Consider the following 20,381-nt stretch of genomic DNA (forward strand, 5'->3'; position numbering starts at 1 on the left):
CTTAAGAAGACAAAAATGAGAGTATATTTACTAGGTGCTAAAATCAAAACTCTAAATTATATCTTATTGCTTTTAATAATCTCATACTAGGAACAAGGATGGTTTGGGGGAAAAAAACCTCTTAAGAATTTTTAATCCCCAAATTTATATATAGGTAAGTCTTAATTTGTAAACTGTTCTGAATTTACAAGTGGGGAAATTATTTTTTTATAGGTTACAATTTATAGATCATGGGATCAATAATATAAACTAAGCTTTGGTAATGACAACCTGTAAATCTTCCTTATTTGACATTGAGATCTACGCTCAGATTATATCTTCTTCAATCCTTTATTCAGCAGTAACCTCTTCAAAGATTTCTAAACAAGTGGACCCTTTAAAGATTCCTTCAAGAGATTTCAACTAAATGGAATTCCATAACTCCAATTTTATCATTTCTTTATAAAATCCACAGTAGAGAAATGGCCTCATTCAGAGACTGAGAATCCAGATGACAGCATCAGGACATCCGGGAACGGGACTGGGGTGCAGCTGACAGCATCAGGACATCCGGGAACGGGACTGGGGTGCAGCTGACAGCATCAGGACCTCCGGGAACGGGACTGGGGTGCAGCTGACAGCATCAGGACCTCCGGGAACGGGACTGGGGTGCAGCTGACAGCATCAGGACCTCCGGGAACGGGACTGGGGTGCAGCTGACAGCATCAGGACCTCCGGGAACGGGACTGGGGTGCAGCTGACAGCATCAGGACCTCCGGGAACGGGACTAGGGTGCAGCTGACAGCATCAGGACGTCCGGGAATGGGACTGGGGTGCAGCTGACAGCATCAGGATGTCCGGGAACGGGACTGGGGTGCAGCTGACAGCATCAGGACGTCCGGGAATGGGACTGGGGTGCAGCTGACAGCATCAGGACATCCGGGAATGGGACTGGGGTGCAGCTGACAGCATCAGGACGTCCGGGAATGGGACTGGGGTGCAATTCACTGGTTAGGAGTGCTTGCTATGAGAGCAAGAGGACCAGACTTCAGATCCCCAGTATCAACATGAAGCCAAACATGGCTATGTATCCTCGAAGCTCAGCACGCATGCCTGTGAGTGTGTGTGAGTGTGTGTGTGTGTGTGTGTGTGTGTGTGTGTGAAGTGTGTAATGGGGGTGAGGGAAGAGGGTGGCAGGCAGATCTCTGGAGCTCAGGACTGACTGCACAGGGAGAGCACTAACAGAACTCAAGCATGTCCATGTCTCACTGCCACACTGGCAGACTCAGGGAGACTGATAATAGTGTTTAACATATTATGATCAGTTATAATTTAACAAAACCTAGTAAAAATTTAACAAAAAGGACAGAACCTTTCCTTAAACTGAAATTCTAGCTTGAACAACCAAATTATTTTTAACTTACTGTGACATTAGAGACCTTTGGGAATGGAACTCACACACATTTTCAAAGATACAGAGAAATTTTTGCCTGACAGATAATGTTAGGTAGTCTCCCAAAGGCCCTGAAGATGTAAGGAGTGACTTGAACCTGTGGGCACAGAGGAAGTTATCTTGTGAAAACATATCATATCAAGAATGTGCTGGGAATAAAATGGCTATTTTAGAAAAGTTTTATCTACCATAGAAATAAAACAGAACATAGAATTAGGTAAATCCATTAGACCTGCCCAAAGCAGAGTCACTGGTACTCCAGCCAAAGCCACCAGGGCTGTCTATTGTAAATCACAAAAGCAAATTTTACATATATTCTACCATTAAAAAGTTTCTTTTCTGAGTTGAATTAATTCAATAATGAAAGATATCCTTTCTGCAACATGTGAACCACACACAAAAACTTTGTCATTAAATTAAAAGCAATGGAATCTATCTAAAAATGATCACTTAACTGGGATACTCCACTGCATTTTTTAAGATGCCTGACATGTTCCAACTTACCCCAGGTGATGGTAGGGTGGAGGCCATGAGACACACCTCCTAATGTAGGTGGCAAGCTTGCCCTCCAGTCAAATAATTCTGAGCCTGTTTTTGCAGTGAGTAACCGCATTAGGAACTCCAAGCTTAAGCTGAACTAAATCTGAAACTTACTGGAGCACATCTGATATTCAAGTTTGAAGGTCTCATTACATATTTCTATGCAAATAAGTTACGATTTTAAACAATGCCATCTTTTTGAAGAGTATCCTAAGGAGAATTTTAGAAGTGTTATGGTTCCAAAAATATTCATTCAGCCTTGTAACAGTCTAGGAAGTAGCAATTCATGCCAGATGACAAGGTAATAGTTCACCTCCCTCACAAAAGGGAGAACAGTTTAGACAAAACAAATAACAAAATTTTTCTAAGCAGGAAATTAGAATTAACTAAAATAGTCCATGTTGAAAGAGGTTAATTAAGATATGTTTGTAATTACTATGAATTTATGTTAGGAGGTTTATGGATAGAAAAATAGGCCTAACTTATAAATAAGAATGTTCACACTTTTTTTAAAAATTGTAATAGAAAGCACAAAAAATAAAACTGAAATATTTGATTCCAAAAATAAATTGTAATTATTGGTAGTGGTGATACAATATAAGTATACAGATAACTATAATCCTTTTTATCAAAAGCAAGCAAAATTTTTCCAAACAAATAGTATTTTTAAGTGTATCAGCAAAGCTAAGACATTTATTTGTCCCTTATTTTGTGGTCAATCTGTATGAATTATGATGTCCTGATTATGTTCTAAATCTAGGTCTGTTGAGCACAGGGCTGTCCAATAGAACTTGTTGCCGTGGAAATGGTCTATATCTGCATCCTTGACTGCCAGGAACTTAAAATGGGGAGAGCTGTAACTGAGGAATGGAAACTTGACTATTTAAAAATAGCCACATATGACTAGTGTCTACCACATTAAAACATACAGCCTAGAGGGGTCAGCATGCAAGACTTAACTCTCTGGTCAGGTTAGATTTCACTCTTATTCGCTTGTTCATTTTCATAAGCATGGTATTCATAAATGTTTATAAGAATACTTACACTGAAATTTTTTGTTCTATGGTGTTACTGTCATTTAAAAAAATATGCTAGTGAATATCCAATACTACATCAAGATAAACCCAAGTGAAAAACACTGCCTGCAAGGGTTCTTACTAGTGTTTGCAGTATGTCAATATAACCACACTGGTGGCCTATGTCAGTCTGTCTAATGTTCATTCTAGAATGACTAACATTTAAACTATGAAATATCCACTCCTGAAAAGTTTTTTCCATTATCTATCAAAACACAAGAATAATTTACAATTATCACATAGCTTTCAGCTCCATTGGTTAAACACTGCGAAAGCTTGTCAAACCATTTTACCTGACAGATGTATCTGCTCTTCCATTTGCTCAGCACACACGGACTGTTTTGCATCAGTTCCTGAAGGACAACAGAAAGAGAGAGTGCAGTTGGCTACACGCTTTGTCATTATCAGTTTAAGTGCTTCTGGTTTACAAGAAAGAAAGAAAGAAAAAGGCAGGCGATCAACAGGCCACACAAAGACGCAACTGTGTGGGAAGCTCTCTCTGGACACGAGTAAAGCCATCATCACCAGGAGAGCTGCTCCTTTATGAAAATTAAATCTGTTGAAAGATGTCCTGAAGCAGATTTGTTTGTTCCCATTTTTGAAACCTTTTGAAAGATACCTCCAATTCTTTCAGTGTGTCTCGAAGTTTTTCCGGGCGTCTATTTTTGAGTGTCCAAGGATAATCTCGTGCTAGCAAATAAAACATGTACAACAGTTAGTTAAATATGAATTAAATAAGGAACCTCTGCTTAGCAGTGTGCCTTAGAGGATTAGAATAAGACATCCCATAACTGAGAGGAAGCGGACTTCATCGCTATCACTAAACGGCAGTCTTTTAAAAGGCTTTGTTTCAGAAACAGATTTTTACCACAAACTAATCCCCCTGATTATAATTTTGTGATGACAACCAACAAGCTTGAGAGACCCTAAGAAGTTTTGGTAGGCCAAGGGACTCAGCAGTATTTCGTAGTAAATGGCCTGATCTTATAACGTAAGTAACTTTTTAATGAAAATACTCAAAGTTCAACCCAAAAGAAATTCCAACATCTCCAAGTGGCCAACTCAGACCTGAAACTTATTAATAAGTTAACTATGGTGAGGAAAGAAACAGAATATAAAAGTAATATTTAATTTAAACATGACCAAAGCACTATATACTTCAACTCTAGAAAAAAAGGGGGAATCCAAGTTTTAACAAATTGGTATTAGGAATATTCCTTGAAATAATTCTCTCAAATATAAACACTAACTAAGCCATAAATTCGTTAATCTACATTGGTGTCCTACCTGAAAGATATGTTTGTGCAATAGTGCCACAAAGCTTGTGGGAGTGACCAACCAGTACCTTATCTGACTTAAGGCCTACTCCATGAGAGGCAGCCCATTCCTATCATTGCTTGGGTGACCAAGAACCTGAGACTAGCTATCCCAGGCACTTAGGGACAACTAAATACTACTATTCTTTAAAAAATAAAATGAAAAACAAAGCACTCCCAATGACATTCTACCATACTCATCAGTGCCATGTTCAGCCATCATCAGAGAAGCTTCCTCCTGCATCGGATGGGTAAAGGTGCAGAGACACACAGCCAGGCATTACACAGAGGGTGAGAGACCTTGGAACACTCAGCCCTAAATGGGAATGTCTCCATCAACTCCCTCCTCAGGGCTCAGAGAACCCAGCAGAAGAGAAGGCAGAAAAAGTCTAAGAGCCAGAGGGGATGGAAGACACCAACAAAACAAGGCCCCTAAATCAACATGAGCAAAGCTCACAGGACTGACTGAGGCAGCACACGGGCCTGCATGGTCTACACCAGGTCCTTTGAGGATATAGTATGGCTTCTAGGTTAGTGGTTTTATGGGACTCCTGAGTGTGTGAATGTGTGAGTCTCTGATTCTTATGCCTTCTCCTGGGCTCTTTTCCTTCTGGTTTTTTGTTTGTTTGTTTGTTTGGTTTGGTTGGTTGGTTGGTTTTTGGTCCAATTCCAATGTGTTAGCTTTTGTTTTATTTTATTATGTTTTATTTTATTGTTATTCCTTAGAAGCCTGTTTGTTTTCTAGTCAGAGAGAGAAAGGAAGTGGATCCAGATGGGAGGGGAGGTGGAGAAGAGCTGGGAGGAGCAGAAGAAGGGGAAACTGTATTTAGGATGTATTATGTGAGAAAAAATATATTTTCAATAAAAGGAAAAAATAAAATAATTCTAAAATCTATGCCACAATCCAATAATTATATACCTTATTGATTTTAAATAATTTCAATTGAGAAGTTATTTAGTAGACATATAAAGTTAGCCTAAAATTAAATGTGTTTTAAAAATTAATAATTGCCTAGCATGTGTGAAGCCCTGGGTTCTATCTCCAACACCCACCACATGCAGATGAATACATGGTACACAAATAATACTAATACAATGTTAAACTCACTGGAAAAAATTAATTAATCCTGAGCCTCATAATTAATCATTCTAAAAAAGAACTGTGTATATGAATGTATATGTCATGTGTGCATATACAAATAATGTATAGCATATAGAGATATTTAAATTTAAAAGTAGAAATTGCTATGTATCCTCTTTCAGCAAGTTAATTTGGCTCTATAAACATAATTTTGATGTGTAGAACATATGTACAAATTTTAAGATATGTGTTGCAGATACTAATGCAGTATTCTAAAAATTAAATGTCAGTTCAATCACTTAAATAAGGAAAAAAGGAAGGCTTTTCAGCTCTAGCTATATTCCAAATAAAACTTTAAATTGCATTAGCCTTAATTCATTAAAACCATATCTCCATGTAGTTATACTATACATATACCATATATGTATCTTTCAGACTAACAACTAAATAAAATGTTGATGTAACAAATCTCACTTTTGGCTCAGAGGGTGCAAGCGCCCACTGCAGAGACCTGACAACCTGAGCTCAGTTCTTGGGATCAATATGGTGGAAGGAGAGAACCGAAACCCCTGACTTCTACACACATGCTATACACACACAAGCGTGCACACACGCACATGGACGGGGACACACACACACACACACAAATAAAATAAATATGTTAAAATAAGTAAAATATGTTAACAATTTAGTCAAATCATGAAATTAAATGTTATCAAAACTTAAGCATGATTTAAGAATCATTTTCTCATACAAAAATGGGGTGATATAATAAATTTTACCATAAGACTTTCATGATTGATACATCAAGTCACTATGTTGTATACCTTGAACATGTATAGCTTTTATTATTATTTTTATTTCTATTTAAATGGAAATAATTTATTTAAAAATATTAAATACAAATACACTTAATTTTAAGTTTTTATTTATAAAAGCACATATCCTATCAAAATTGTATACAGTAAAGATTTTAATGATTTCATGAGAAAAGCCTAACAAATACAATTATTATTCATGAGTTCATATACATAAACAATAGGGATCAGTAATTATAAGAAATGTGGACAGAGTAACACATACAGTTTGTGCAGACAACAGTTACTCTGGAACATAACACTGTTCTTATAATAATTCTAGAAATTATTATAAGGTAGACTTACACTCTGCCAGCCTTTGTTTTTCTTCTAAGTTACCATGCTCTGTTGCTGACACTGTGGCAAAGGAAAGAGAAATAGAAGAAAAGTGGAATTTGTTTTTACTAAAATATCTTATATTTTCAGTGGGCAGATAGAACACATTGCTGCAGACACTGAGATGAATACGTGATGCTGAGCTTTAAAAAGGACAGCTGAAAGGGAATGTCCCAATGTGTGTTTGCACGTCACAGTAGCTATCTCCTTAATGCACAGAGAAAAGGCTTAGGCGCACCACAGGTGGCCACTACTCTGAGCTTCCAATCCCATCAGACAGGAAACTGCAACTGCCCAGCAGAGAAGCTGCTGCAGGCTGTCTTCAGTCAGCCTATTAACCGCCATGCTAAGCACAGGATGCTCTCACAGCCCCCACTTCCACAAAGAACAGAACAGGAAGTAACTCTAGCTAGGGAGACCTTTCGGCCCATCATAAAACTTCTGGGATTAACAGGATTAATCAGATAAAGAAAATTGATCATTCACTCAGAAATGTCTATTTCAGATATCAGGTGAGGATCCGGGAGGCCAGCATCACGGGGACCAATGCATTAACAATGCCCTCTGCTGGGAAACCAATAAATAAATGTGACTAGACTGTCCTGTTATCAGCCTGATCAGCAACAAAATGAAAATTTTCATGTTATTCTACAACATTTTCTCAGTATTGCTTTATTTTTGATAGATCAGATAGGTATCAACCTTAGTATTTTTTTTCTTTAAAAACCCTGAATTGACTGCTCTTAAAAGTTTGGAATTTATCTAAAGCCATAAACACAGAGTTTTTAATGTTGCTAATTCATTGCTCAGAATATTTCATTTATAAAACAAGTTAAATAGAATATGTGAGTACTTTACCTGGTGGATCTTTCTTGTCATAGTACTGGTAGACGCCGATGTCTCTATCTATAGAAAGAAAGAAAGAACATTAAATTATGGTAAAAAGTTCTGGAGAATAAGAAGCCAAATCATACTATATCAGAGGGAATTGTGGGGAGGGGAGCAGAACCAGTCTCCTTATGTTTCTAGAAATAAAATAGCTCAAAAGCATCTGGCCATGGGTTCATCTATTCTAGGGACATGCAGAAACTGGAACGTTTATCGATCTAATGAGGAAATCGGAACGGCATAAGGGAACACGCAGAAGTAGAATGGCATGGGGGGAAAGATTAGTAAAGAACTGAATCAAGGAAGACCAAGTTTTCTCTTTCACACTTCCTCTGATAGTTTTCACAGGGCGCTACCAAAAGGAACTGCCACTAAGCAATGCCAAATGAAGTCAGTGGATGGAAGAAAATGCCCTAGCTGTTGGATTCCGAGCTGTGGCTTGCTTTTCTCCAATTTAGCTCAGAAGTCTAGTTCCCATCCTATAGCATTTGGGAGGAAATCTGCAAGAAGAAAGGGGGGATTACCGGGAGCTGTGGATAAATTATTATCTGAAACTTGTTTAGAGTCAAAAGGCTTCCAAACCTATTCAAATTCAGATGCTCTGCTGGGCTAGGTAAGAGACAAAGTGAGACTTCGCAGATGTTGGGATTGATTTAACCAAGGGATTCTGTTCTTGCAATTTAAACAAGAGAACAGAATAATTTTTCCATGTCTATGAATAATGAAATATCTCCTTTATTGAAGTAACACTTGTTTTCCTCCATGCAAAAATAATTCTCAGTCACTAACATAAGGAGGCTACAACTGTCTCTCATGAAGTGGAAGCAGTACAGACTGCCCCCTAGTGACTGACTCCAACTTCGTCAACCTGATGGACAAAACCAGAAGAAAAAGACACATATTGAGTCTGCAAATATGTAACAGTCATGTGTACTTGATATACACATATATGAGTATACTCAGTACTCATATATTCATATACTCATACTCACATACTCTATACTCATAACTAAAGCTTATTTTATTCATTGTGAAATTAAGACATGATTTTAAAGAATGCAATAGATGTCTGTCATTTAAATGGCAAATATCTTCTAAAGGCTAAAGGGGAGATCGTGGCCCCTTGAGCACTCACAATATTTTGTTAAGCTGAGTAGTGATCTCATGAATGTGCTCACTTTTTGATAGTTCACAGCATATTCTTACAATCTGTACACTTTTCAGTGCATATGTTACACTTCAATTTTAAAAGTTTCTTGTTATTTAAAGCTATGAGCTAGAACTGCAGGCATTATATATGCAAGCAATATCTCCTATTAAAACATTCCCATTTATAATTGTAATATCATTCCATATATCGATATATTTACAACTCTAGAATAGAGCTAGGAAGATCATAATTCTGTGCACAGATCTGACCTTCCTGTACCTGGCTGAGTGGGATTGATTGTAACTAGGACAAGGGCACCTCCATAAGGAGACCTGTCCAAGCAGTACCAGAGCTGGGTGAGGAAGATGTCCTCCCAGCTAATACTACAGTATCCAGACAACACAGTACGTTAGAACCCCTGCAAGTACCAAGTACATACACAGAGCATAGCAGCTCGGTTGGGGTATTAGAAAACGAACAAGAGAAGCAAGACATGGGAACTATGTGACTTGTGCCAAGGCCCACATGAAGTAAGAATGATAGCCACACAGGAGAGGAGACACAGAAATGCTAGGCTGACATCTAGAAGTGTTTGACGGGCTACCTAAAAACATGGAAGCGATGAGAATCACTCTCGGAAGAAACGTGGGATGAGAAGAGAGGGGAATTGTTTCGGAGATAACTGTTCCACTTTTCGTTTGCCCCTGGTGCTATGCTTTCAGTTTCCAAATCAGTTTAGCATCCGCAGCTCCTGTGTCTGGTTCTGTACTTCATGGCCTCAGCTCATTCTTTAAGTTGGTGATTTTCTCTTCCTTCCTATATAATCTTACTTTCTCCAGAATTCCCTTTTCCTGTTTGCTTTTTATTACTTGTCTTCTTTCCTGTAGAAAATACTAACATATCTGATGACTCCTGAGCTCTCTTACAAGTGTGCCTCTAGAAACCTACTGAAGCTTCCCATACCTGAACAGGCTTTCACTGAAAAGGCTTCACTGACCAGCCAGGGACCAGATATTTCACCAAAGACCCCTAAAACATCAGGGTGGATGCTTTCTCTTTGGGTCCCTGCAGTTACCCTGGGGAAGTGTTCTATTCTCAAGCCCCTTCTTTCTTGGCAAATACACAAAGGTGAGAAGACATTCTCAGATGCAAATGGGTTAGGAGGACCTCATCCATCAACACGGCAGCTTCAATTTTCTCCACCTACAGTTTAGCGGGTCTCCTTCCTGCGGCTCTGGTGTCCTAGAGTTTCCACGTCATGGAGGTATCTCATTATTTTACACAGACATGCATTCCCTCTGCTGTCACCCCGGGGCCACATCCCCATCTTCCGAAGTACACGCTCCTCAAGTTTCAGCCTTTCCGAGGTTTGTAAGATACAAATGGGCTGTCAGTGGAATTCTCTTCTCTAGGCAAATGATACTCAGATGTTTAGCTCTGCTAATTCCTTCATCTCCTCTCTTTCCAAGGACTGTCCAATTGAAAGTGCCCTTTTCCTAATCTCAGGTTTTGTGTGTTTATGCATCTTTATATTAATTTGGTTAATCTTCTCTTAAAAGTTTTGGGAGGAAACAAATATGAGTTAAATCTTAAACTAGAAATTCTATTTCAATATACTTTAAGGAGAATCAATGAAAACATGGCATTCATTTGTTATTGTATATTCACTGTTAAGAAACAGCCAGTACTCTGCAAGGTAAACCATTTTCCTGATAAAGATATAAAAGTAATGTAAGTAAAAATGTATTTCTAAATATAAAAATTACTCTGATAATTAAAGTAGAAAACATTTATAAGTTGTTTTCTAATGAAATATATATTGTTCTATATACAGAGTTATATTATTTCTATTCAAGAAATACAAAACACAAAGAACACAGATAATTGTACATCCCAGTGACATGTTTGAAATGCTTTTAATATCAAACAGAAATGTCTTTTCATGAGCTAACCTGCAAAAATGTATGACTACACAGCAGTTGAAAAGCTTAATAAGAAATTGAACATGTGTTATCTTTAGAAAGGAGAACTATTAGACTAGTAAAATTAATTTCATAACTCAGGCCAAAAAATAAGTTAGGAAGAGTACTTAAAAGAATTTTTTCATCACCCAATTTTTCATTAAGGATGAAAAAAAAAAGAGACTGCAATTCTATCTGCCAAAGCAGGCCCTAACTTTGCCTGTACTCATTGACAAGAGTATAAGAGAATGAAGAACCCTGACACTGATCCAGAGCTCACTCACCTGCAATGTGTAAGGTACTCTGCAGAGACCACAGGTGTAGCTCAGTCAAGCAGAAAGACATCTGATGGCAAAGGAATCTCTATCCTGTTCAAAGTAATTAGAAAAAAAGTACCAATCAATTATTTCCCATTGCCAATCACAATCTCAACCTCCTTAAAAAAAAACAAAAACAAAAAAACAAAAAAAAAAACCTAATATTTCAGACATGGTCCATTAGGTTAAACACATTTTCATGTATTTGGTTAACTATCCAGAAATAAGCTCTAGAAAAAGAAAAATATACTTCTTTTCCTGAATTTACTATGTCATCACATTGAGAAATGTGGTAAGGAGACTATATTTGGGTGTTCAATAACATATGCTGGGTTACAGCTCTAAGTATACTTAGAATAATTTAGTATGTGAATATCTTCTAAGTCATAATTTTTAGGAAAAGTGGATCTACTAGGTAGTTACTAAGTACAAACACATTTTGTGATACATTACAATATATAAAGCAAATATTTTAGATACCTCACATATAAACAGGCTACAATGAAATGTGCAGGGTAAATGGCATATAGTTACTATCATATGAGGTACAGTTACTTAAAAATAAACACTATAAAATTATATTACTATCCAGATAGTGTGTTAATTTGAATATCATGATAGACAATCCAAACACATTTTTAAATCAAGATAGTTAAAATATACATCCTGTCTTTCCTCCTACTCTAGTAGCAGGGATTAGTAACATATACAATTGATACTTTAAAAAGTCAAATAGGACCTCATCAATTTGGATTGATTGGGAGAAAGTCAGACAAACTCTAGAAAAGGTTCACATTTTACAAATAGTTAAAATTATATAACTTTGAATGTTTGCTTAGAAATTCAGACTAGACATCCTATGTTATTTATATATTATATGCATCTAATGATTTAAAATAAGCACATTATAGGAACTGTAAAAGAAATAAATGTTCTTTTTAATGAACTTTTGGAAAACAAAAGAAGCTTGAAAAGTATTTTAAGGCAACTTTTAATAGAGGAAAAGAACCTTCAGCTTCTTTAACATTAGGAGTGGCTAAAATATTTCCCACATTATTCACATGGGTAATAATCCAAAGTCATTTCAGACATAATAAAAACTCCCCTTGCCCTCACTTCACTTTTACAGAACCAGGATATAATTACAATTCTAAAGAAAATTTATGTTCTGCTAAGGAAACCCAGTGTGCCATGGCTGAAGAGGAAGAATGAAGAAGTGTGGTAATTTACAAGAGGGCCGATTCTGCCCGAACAGCAGAGCTCTGAGAAAGTGTCAGAGAAACTGTGAAATGTCCTAGGAGTCTCCAAAGTATCACAGGACTCCAACTTGATGATGATGGAGGTGATGGTGGAAAACACTAAACATTGGATGATGATGGAGGTGGTGGAGCAAACTAAACATTGGATGATGGAGGTGGTGGTAGAGAACACTAAACATTGGATGATGATGGAGGTGGTAGTGGAGAACACTAAACATTGGATGATGGAAGTGGTGGAGAAAACTAAATATTTGATGATGGAGGTGGTGGTAGAGAACACTAAACATTGGATGATGATGGAGGTGGTGGAGAAAACTAAACATTTGATGATGGTGGAGGTGGTGGAGAAAACTAAACATTTGATGATGGAGGTGGTGGTGGGGAACACTAAACATTGGATGATGGTGGAGGTGGTGGTAGAGAACACTAAACATTGGATGATGATGGAGGTGGTGGAGAAAACTAAACATTTGATGATGGTGGAGGTGGTGGTAGAGAACAATAAACATTGGATGATGATGGAGGTGGTGGGGAACACTAAACATTTGATGATGGTGGAGGTGGTGGTAGAGAACAATAAACATTTGTTCTAAACATTTATATTGTAACTCATTCTTTCCTCCTAGTTATTTGTGACACCAGTAGTACACTGTGGAACTGAGGTCACAATGCCATCTGCTGGTGAAGGCAAGCTTTGAATCCAGAGGCTCTGTTGGCTATCCCAGTGCTCTGCTGTAGCATTGGTGTATACCGAAGTATAGAAGTATATATGGTAATTTGATGAAACGGATGGCATGCTCCAAAAGACAGTAGTAGATATAGGTGGAAAGGTTTAAAAAAATGACTGATAAAGTTGAGAAAAGTAGGAAAGTGTGCTAGGAAGGTGGCTCAGTAGGTAGGTAAGAACACTTATACTGTAAGCATGAAAACTTAAGTATGAATCCACAGCACCTACATGAAAAGCCAAATACATGCTTTTATTCCCAGCATTGGAGAATGGGGATAGGAAGATCTCAAGAGCTCACTGGCTAGCTAGGCTAGGCAAGTGGTGAACTTCCATTTCATTGAGAGTCCCTGTCCCAAAGCAATGAGGCAAGAAGAATAGAGGAGCACTCAGGGTTCTGCTCAGCTTATGCATAGGGATGCACAGGCCCATACACCCACACACTTACATGCATGCACCATACACAATAGACACAGGAAGGAAGGGAAGGAAGGGGAGAGGAAGGGAAGGAGGGAGGAAGGAAAGAAGTCAAGCAAGCAAAAAAGGGCTAAGAAAGAAGTGGGCTATAATGATAATCTTTGGACTGACTCTAAACTTATTTTCTACTTGCATCAAAATGTCTTCAAAGGCAGTAGATTAAACAAAGGACTCTCAATCTCTGTATCTACCTTGCTGTAACTAGATGCTCAACTCTCCTGCATATCAATAACTTCATGAGTAAGTACTAAGTAGAACAGGTGGTTTACAAAGAAAAAGCATCCTTATATGAAGACAGTCACACACAAAAGGAGACATTTGAAATATGATACACAAATGGGTTAACATTTCATTGTGTTAAAACATGATGTAATGAAACCAGTTCATTTGTCCTCTGACACTGAGTATCAGAAATCACCATCTCTAAACTACACTACAAATAAAAAATGCTATTCCTCAACTTAGAGTTTATTCAGATGCCAATAACAATAATTTGTAGGAATGTGGGCAGAGACAAGGCTGGTTAAGCTGCTTATAGTTACATAAAGACTATAAGTTATTACAGATAAAAGCCTACAGATTAAGGAGTACACTTTTACTTACATACTAAAAGGAGACAACACTTGAAATCCTGTTTTTAGTCAATTCAAAAGAAAAAAACTTGCCAAAACTTTCTCCTGATAACAAAAAGGAGGGTAGAATACATTCTTAGTAGCAGTATACATTGGAGATATATATATATATATATATATATATATATATATATATATACACATACACACACACACACACACAGAGGTGTGTGGTGCACACATGAATGTGTTACACACACACACACACATACACACACACACACACACACACACATATTTGCAAGTCCTAAAGCACTGAGATATTGTGATATTGGGAGAAAAGGCAAAATGAGCTTGGTGGAGAGCTTAAGATGTCAAGGGAAAATGAGCTCATCCTTTGCATCTCCCACAGGGGAGAGCTTGAGGGTGAGGAGAGCCTATGGCCACAGATTCGCTGTCTAGTTCAGCACCCAGGATTCACATCAAGTTATAATGGGGTGGAAGGACTGGGGAAATGTGCTTCTGTAGGAAGTGGTGTCCAGCCTACAGCAGGCAGCAAAGCAGCCGCCACCTTGATGGGCTTAGAGAAAGTACAGCATCCAAGACAGACTGGGACCTGTACAGGGCAAGGGCAGATATGGAGGTCAGGAGGGATCCACACCGATGGGCTCAGAGAAAGTACAGCATCCAAGACAGACTGGGGCCTGTGTCCGACAAGGGCAGATATGGAGGTCAGGAGGGATCCACTTGGAAACAGATGCAGCAAGACGCTGGAGCACACATGAGTGAAGCAGATGAAAAGAAAATAGCCAATGAGGTCGTGATTGGACTTGCTCATAGACATACACTACAATTCTGTGAATTCCCCACATAAGTGATTCAAGAGAAAACTTTGTGTTAACAGAGAGGGAGAAACAGCCAAATGTTATTCACCCTTTCTTCTTGAACTTCAACTCTCTGCCAGGAAAACCATAAAAAATTGAAGAGTAAATAAATGGAGTAAATAGAATGACTTCAGTAAAATCCACAGTGCTAATTAGACAGGAAGGGAGGAAAGAGAGCAAATCAGTCCTCTTTTAACCTCCAAGATGCCTTGCCATCTTTAAAACTGTACAGGTTTTTAAAACACTTTGGAAACATCTTGCATCTTATTCAAGAATGTCACCAGTGAAAAAGAATGCTGGTAATTTCCTGGTATGAAAAATCTGCCTGGAGGAAGTAATCAAGACTGATCTTGTTCCATCCAAATATTGTATTAGTGCAGAAATAGCTGTTTTGAAGTTGGAAAGAAAAGAATTTCAGAAGCACTCTGGATTTGCACTTGGGGAAGGAGGTGTGGGCAGGGATTGAAAGAGCAGTCAGACAGGGGCTCCCAAGCTGAGAAACACTGGCCCATTAGTGCCCTTTCTCTGGGTGACCCAGGACTAGAACAAAAGTATCTGTGCAGAGCAAAAGTACAGGATCTTAAAAATAATGACTCAAAGAATAAAAGATGTCAGTTTCAGTGCTCTCGGGAGACCATTTTGTAATCCAAACATCTAGTCTTCATGACTAGATAAACAGTATGATTTAAATTAAACCTAAGATGCATTCTGTATAAGGAAGAATCTATAAGAGTGCAGATTTTGAGGAAAAGGAAGTAAGAAAACCCCTTTACTTCCTATTTAATCCTCAAAAGGCTCTGTGTTTAAAGACAGTCTTCCCATCACTTTCTTCCATTTCACTTACATTAAAACTATTCCTTTCTGTAGTAACATGCAAACTAGAAATCATTCCAATAGCATACTGCTGATAATATTCTTTTTTGGAAAATAAATATATGTTTGAGAAGTAAAGATTAATTAGCATTTAATAAATTGCAAAATGCTTGTCTTCTGCCAAAGCAGTTATGTCTGTAGTTGCTGTCTTCTGAAGCCAGCTATTCTGACTCTACAGGAGGGAAGGGAGCTTGAGGGCAAATAGAACTCCAATGTAAAACTCGACAGCAGAAAACTAATGGAGCAAGAGGAGCCAGCGCTAGGACACATGGCGCCAACAAGACGTTTACAATGGATGTGTAGCTGCAGGATACTGCACAGAGCCTGGGGACATCTTTCTTGGGCAGAAGTATGGAACATATATTTGCTGCTTATTCTTATATATTTCCTTGAGGAGTCTAATTGAAAATGTTTAAAAAGAAAGATAATGAAATAGTATAAATTTACATAAACCACTGGTGTGTTACATTGTTACAATCATAATTACTTTTCAATTACATAAAATTCAGTGTATTACCCTCCAATTACTTTCTAATATCATTAACACACAGTATCATTAAACACCTGTTAGATATATTCATGAAACATTTAATCAAAGACGTATTGTCACAAATAAAGATTTTTTTTTTTCCCAGAAACTTTGAACAATGAACCAAACAAGCAAAGTTTATGCAAAAGGACAGGAGAATCTCAAATAATGAGACCTCAAACCTGGGCTAAATTTACTGCACTGGACTACTAGGGACTGCCTCATTTGTAATCACAGAGGCTTACTGCATCTAAATATAACTGACTATAAAAAGCACTTAAAGTATCTTATGTGTATATTGCTTTACCCTAAGTCTCAGATACAAACATTTATAGCAGGGTCTTAACTCTCATATAGTATATAATCCAGCATCACAGATAAAACAACCATGGAATGTGAAATCTGCAATGCATACCACTTCAGCAAAATAAACAAAGACCTCCAGATGCCCAGTAGATGGTACAATTTGGTAAAGAAATTGTTGTTGTTGTTGTTGTTGTTGTTGTTGTTGAGACAGAGCTCACTATGCAGCTATGCAGCCCTGGTCCTGGAGTCTCTACAGACAAGACTGAACTCAAATTCACAGAATTCTACCTGCTTCTGCCTCCTGAGTGTTGGGATCAAAAGTCTACACTGCCATACCTAGCTAAAGGAATGATCATATAAAGTATTTGAGGATTGGTAGATTTTGCATGAGGGAGACAGAGACTAAAAATAATGAAGGAAAAAATTAGAAAAATACAGGGGCTAGAGAGATGGCTCAGCAGTTAAGAGCACTAACTGCTCTTCCAGAGAACCTGGGTTCAATTCCCAGCACTCACATGGCAGCTCACAGCTGTCTGTGACTCCAGTTCCAGGGGATCTGACACTTAACGGCAAAACACCAATGCAATAAAATGAAATAAAAAATTAGAAAAATACAAGCTTATTTATTTTTATTCTTACAGTATTGATTTAGTGGGCAGGTAGCAGAGAGAGATGAGGGACAAACAAAAGATGCCTTTGGATGTCAATTTTAAGAATTTGGACTTCGGTTTACTAAATAGTAGCTAAATAGTGGAATAATGAAAAATGTTTCAGGTTAAAATTATTGCAAGATTACCTGGAGAGACAGCAAAAAGGAAAAATGGAGGATGTTTTGGTACATAAGAGACCTGTTAGAAAGATAGCTGAGGTAGCAGATAGCAAGAACTTGAATTGTGGTGTGGTAGCTGCAATGTAAGAGAGGCAGACAGAAGGGAGGAAAGGAGGAAGGGAGGGAAGGAGGAAGGGAGAGAAGAAGGGAATGAGGAAGGGAGAGAAAGGGCACAGTGATCTTGCAAGAAAGACAATAGCAGGGACTGGAGAGATGGCTCAGAGGTTAAGAGCACTGACTGCTCTTTCAGAGGTTCTGAGTTCAATTCCCAGAACCCACATGGTGGCTCCCAACCATCAGTAATGAGATCTGGCGCCTTCTTCTGTATATACATAATAAATAAATAAATCTTAAAAGAAAAGAAAGAAAGAAAGACAGACAGAAAGACAGAAAGAAAGACAGAAAGAAAGACAGGAAGAAAGACAGAAAGAAAGACAGACAGAAAGAAAGACAGAAAGAAAGACAGACAGACAGACAATAGCATATAGGCACTGATGGCTTGCCTCCTCATCCCAAGCCCAGCAAGAGGGCCCCAAACCACTCAGCCATTATAGTGACGGGTTCTACCACTCAACCTACACACTTGAATTTTCCTAACCACTGACTTCACTAGTTGGTGTCTTGTTATCCTTCAGCTTCCCATCAGCATGTAACCTCGGTTGTTTCACCACAGCAAAGGACTTGTGCATACTATTCTTAGCCACACTGGTTCGCAGAAATCCTCTACCCAGACCACACACACACACACACACACACACACACACACACACACACACACACACACAAGCTTATCCTCACAAGCAGGAGTTGGACCAAAACATCACAGAAAAGGGTAGTTTTTAGAGGAGTGAGATTTGCCAATGTTAAAAAAAAAGGGGGGGGGGATTCTAAACACAATGGGAGATTGAGGCAAAGAAGAGTCATCTGGGTATGTATGTCTGACCAGCCAGGAAAAATAAATAATTATAAAAACTACTTGAAAATTTCAAAATGGAAAGTGAAATCCCAGAAGAAAAACATAGTTGAGATAGATATTTGAACAATTATCTTACAAAATTATCAGGGAAATTTAATTTAATTAATATTAGGCCAGAAATACTAAGAAAGAGAAAATGGTGTAAGGCATGTAGGGGGTAATATAATGATCAAACTTGTTAGTTTGGTATTTGAATGCAGAAATGATCTCAATATGATCTAATGAAAAATCATATTTCATCAAGGACACAGAAATTAAGCCTGCTACAAAAAGGTGTGGCTCCACTATTCTGACTTCTGGGCTCTGAGCCAAAAATTCCTTTTTTTAAATCCTGCTGTGACAAATTTACCAAAATCATTTAACTTCTCTGCCTCAATTTCCCCACATGCAAAAGCAGGGATAATGATAATGACCTACATTTGCAAGGATGTTGTAAGCATTAATTAACATTGTATAATGCTTTGAAGATGAAAAGGGCTGAGAATTATAAGTGAGTATTGCATAACTAACTGCCTATAATATGAGAATTTTATCCTTTAATTTTATTCAAGCAGCATTTATCAAATAAATGAACTAGGTACCTTAGTGATATTTGCCTTCTAATGTTTCAAATTATTATTTAAGGTGTATCTAGATTGTTCCTGTATTAAAAGTGTTGCCTTACAGTATACACTGAATGCAAAACGTCTCCCACAGACTCACACATTGTAAAATAGATGGTCCCAAGCAAGTGGCAATTTTTTAGGAAATTGTGAAGTTTTGAGGCCTAGCTGGTGGATAGGTCGTAGTTGGACTCTGAAGTCAAACATGCCTCCAATCCTTGTCAAGAGCTCTTTACTTCCTAAATCCACCAAGTGCAAACAAGCTGTACTCCAAGCTCCCAGAAGCATGGCTGGAGCTTTCCTGGTTACCATGCCTTTCCTGGTATAATGGACTGATAGCCCCTGAGCTGTAAGCCAAAATAAATCCTTCCTCCCTCAAGCCTATTCTGTGTTCTGTCAAAGTTACATCAAACTAGTATGGCATATAAAGTTCCAGATCATTTTGGAAAACTAAAACATCTCTCAATTTAAATGTTAAGTGCATATTTGTTTAATAATAAGCTTGTACTCCAAGTATCCCATAAGGGTCAAAAGATACGAGATATTTGGGGCTGAGGAGATAGTTCAGTTAGTGAAATGTTTACCCTGCAAGCATAAGGACCTAAGTTCAATTCCCAGCACCCAATAAAAACTCTGGCATGCTGACACATCATTATAACCACAGAACTGGGGATGGTAAGACAGGCAGATCTCTGAGGCTTGCTAGCCATTCAGCTATTATAATCACAGCACCCCAGGTCCCAGTGAGACCCTGTCTCATAAGACAAGATGGATGGCTCTTAAGGAATGAAACCCGGGGTTGGCTTCTGGCCTCCACATGGGTATAAACGGGTGTGAGGCACCAACACTTTTAGCTACGAAAGTTTAGACTTAGCCTACAACACTACTACGCAGCTGAATGGTAAAAGCAGTAAAACATAAATAGATAGATAGATAGATAGATAGATAGATAGATAGATAGATAGATAGATAGATAGATAGATAGACAGATAAATGAGTGAATGAGTGAATAAATAAATAAATGAATGAATGAGTGAATGAATGAATGAATGAATGAATGAATAAATAAATAAATAAATAAATAATACAAATTAAAAAAAGAAGCAAGCACTGTGTTAGAAACTCTCCTGGCTTAACTAGCTTCAGCTGTCAACCTGACAACCAGTATCTGAGTGCATTTCATTTGGGGATTGTATTAATCAGAGAGGCCTGTGAGGGGCTGGAGAGATGGCTTGGTGATCAAGTGGCTGCTCTTCCAGAGGGCCCAGATTCAATTCCCAATACCCACAAGGCAGCTAACAACTGTCTACAACTCCAGTCTCAGGGAATCTGATACCTTCTCTGGCCTCTTCAGGCACCAGAGACACATATGGTACATAAACATACATTCGGGAAA

General features: G+C 38.0%; 1 protein-coding gene across 3 annotated transcripts in view; it reads right to left on the minus strand.

Moving 5' to 3' along the window:
- Nucleotides 1-20,381, minus strand: part of LOC118591794 (WD repeat containing planar cell polarity effector) — a 296,006-nt gene that overhangs the window by 192,374 nt on the left and 83,251 nt on the right. For 2 of the 3 annotated variants that reach the window (XM_036200167.1, XM_036200168.1), the window contains exons 2-6: nt 10,922-11,005; nt 7,497-7,544; nt 6,609-6,659; nt 3,668-3,738; nt 3,342-3,401 (exon numbers count right to left, since the gene is read on the minus strand). In XM_036200167.1, coding sequence (XP_036056060.1) covers nt 3,342-3,401; nt 3,668-3,738; nt 6,609-6,659; nt 7,497-7,544; nt 10,922-10,982 — 291 coding nt within the window. In that variant the 5' untranslated portion in view covers nt 10,983-11,005. Of the gene's footprint in view, nt 1-3,341; nt 3,402-3,667; nt 3,739-6,608; nt 6,663-7,496; nt 7,545-10,921; nt 11,006-20,381 lie in introns of those variants that run through there. The other variant, XM_036200169.1, reaches the window with a different exon arrangement.

The sequence above is a fragment of the Onychomys torridus genome, chromosome 10 (assembly GCF_903995425.1).
Source record: "Onychomys torridus chromosome 10, mOncTor1.1, whole genome shotgun sequence".
NCBI lineage: Eukaryota > Metazoa > Chordata > Mammalia > Rodentia > Cricetidae > Onychomys > Onychomys torridus.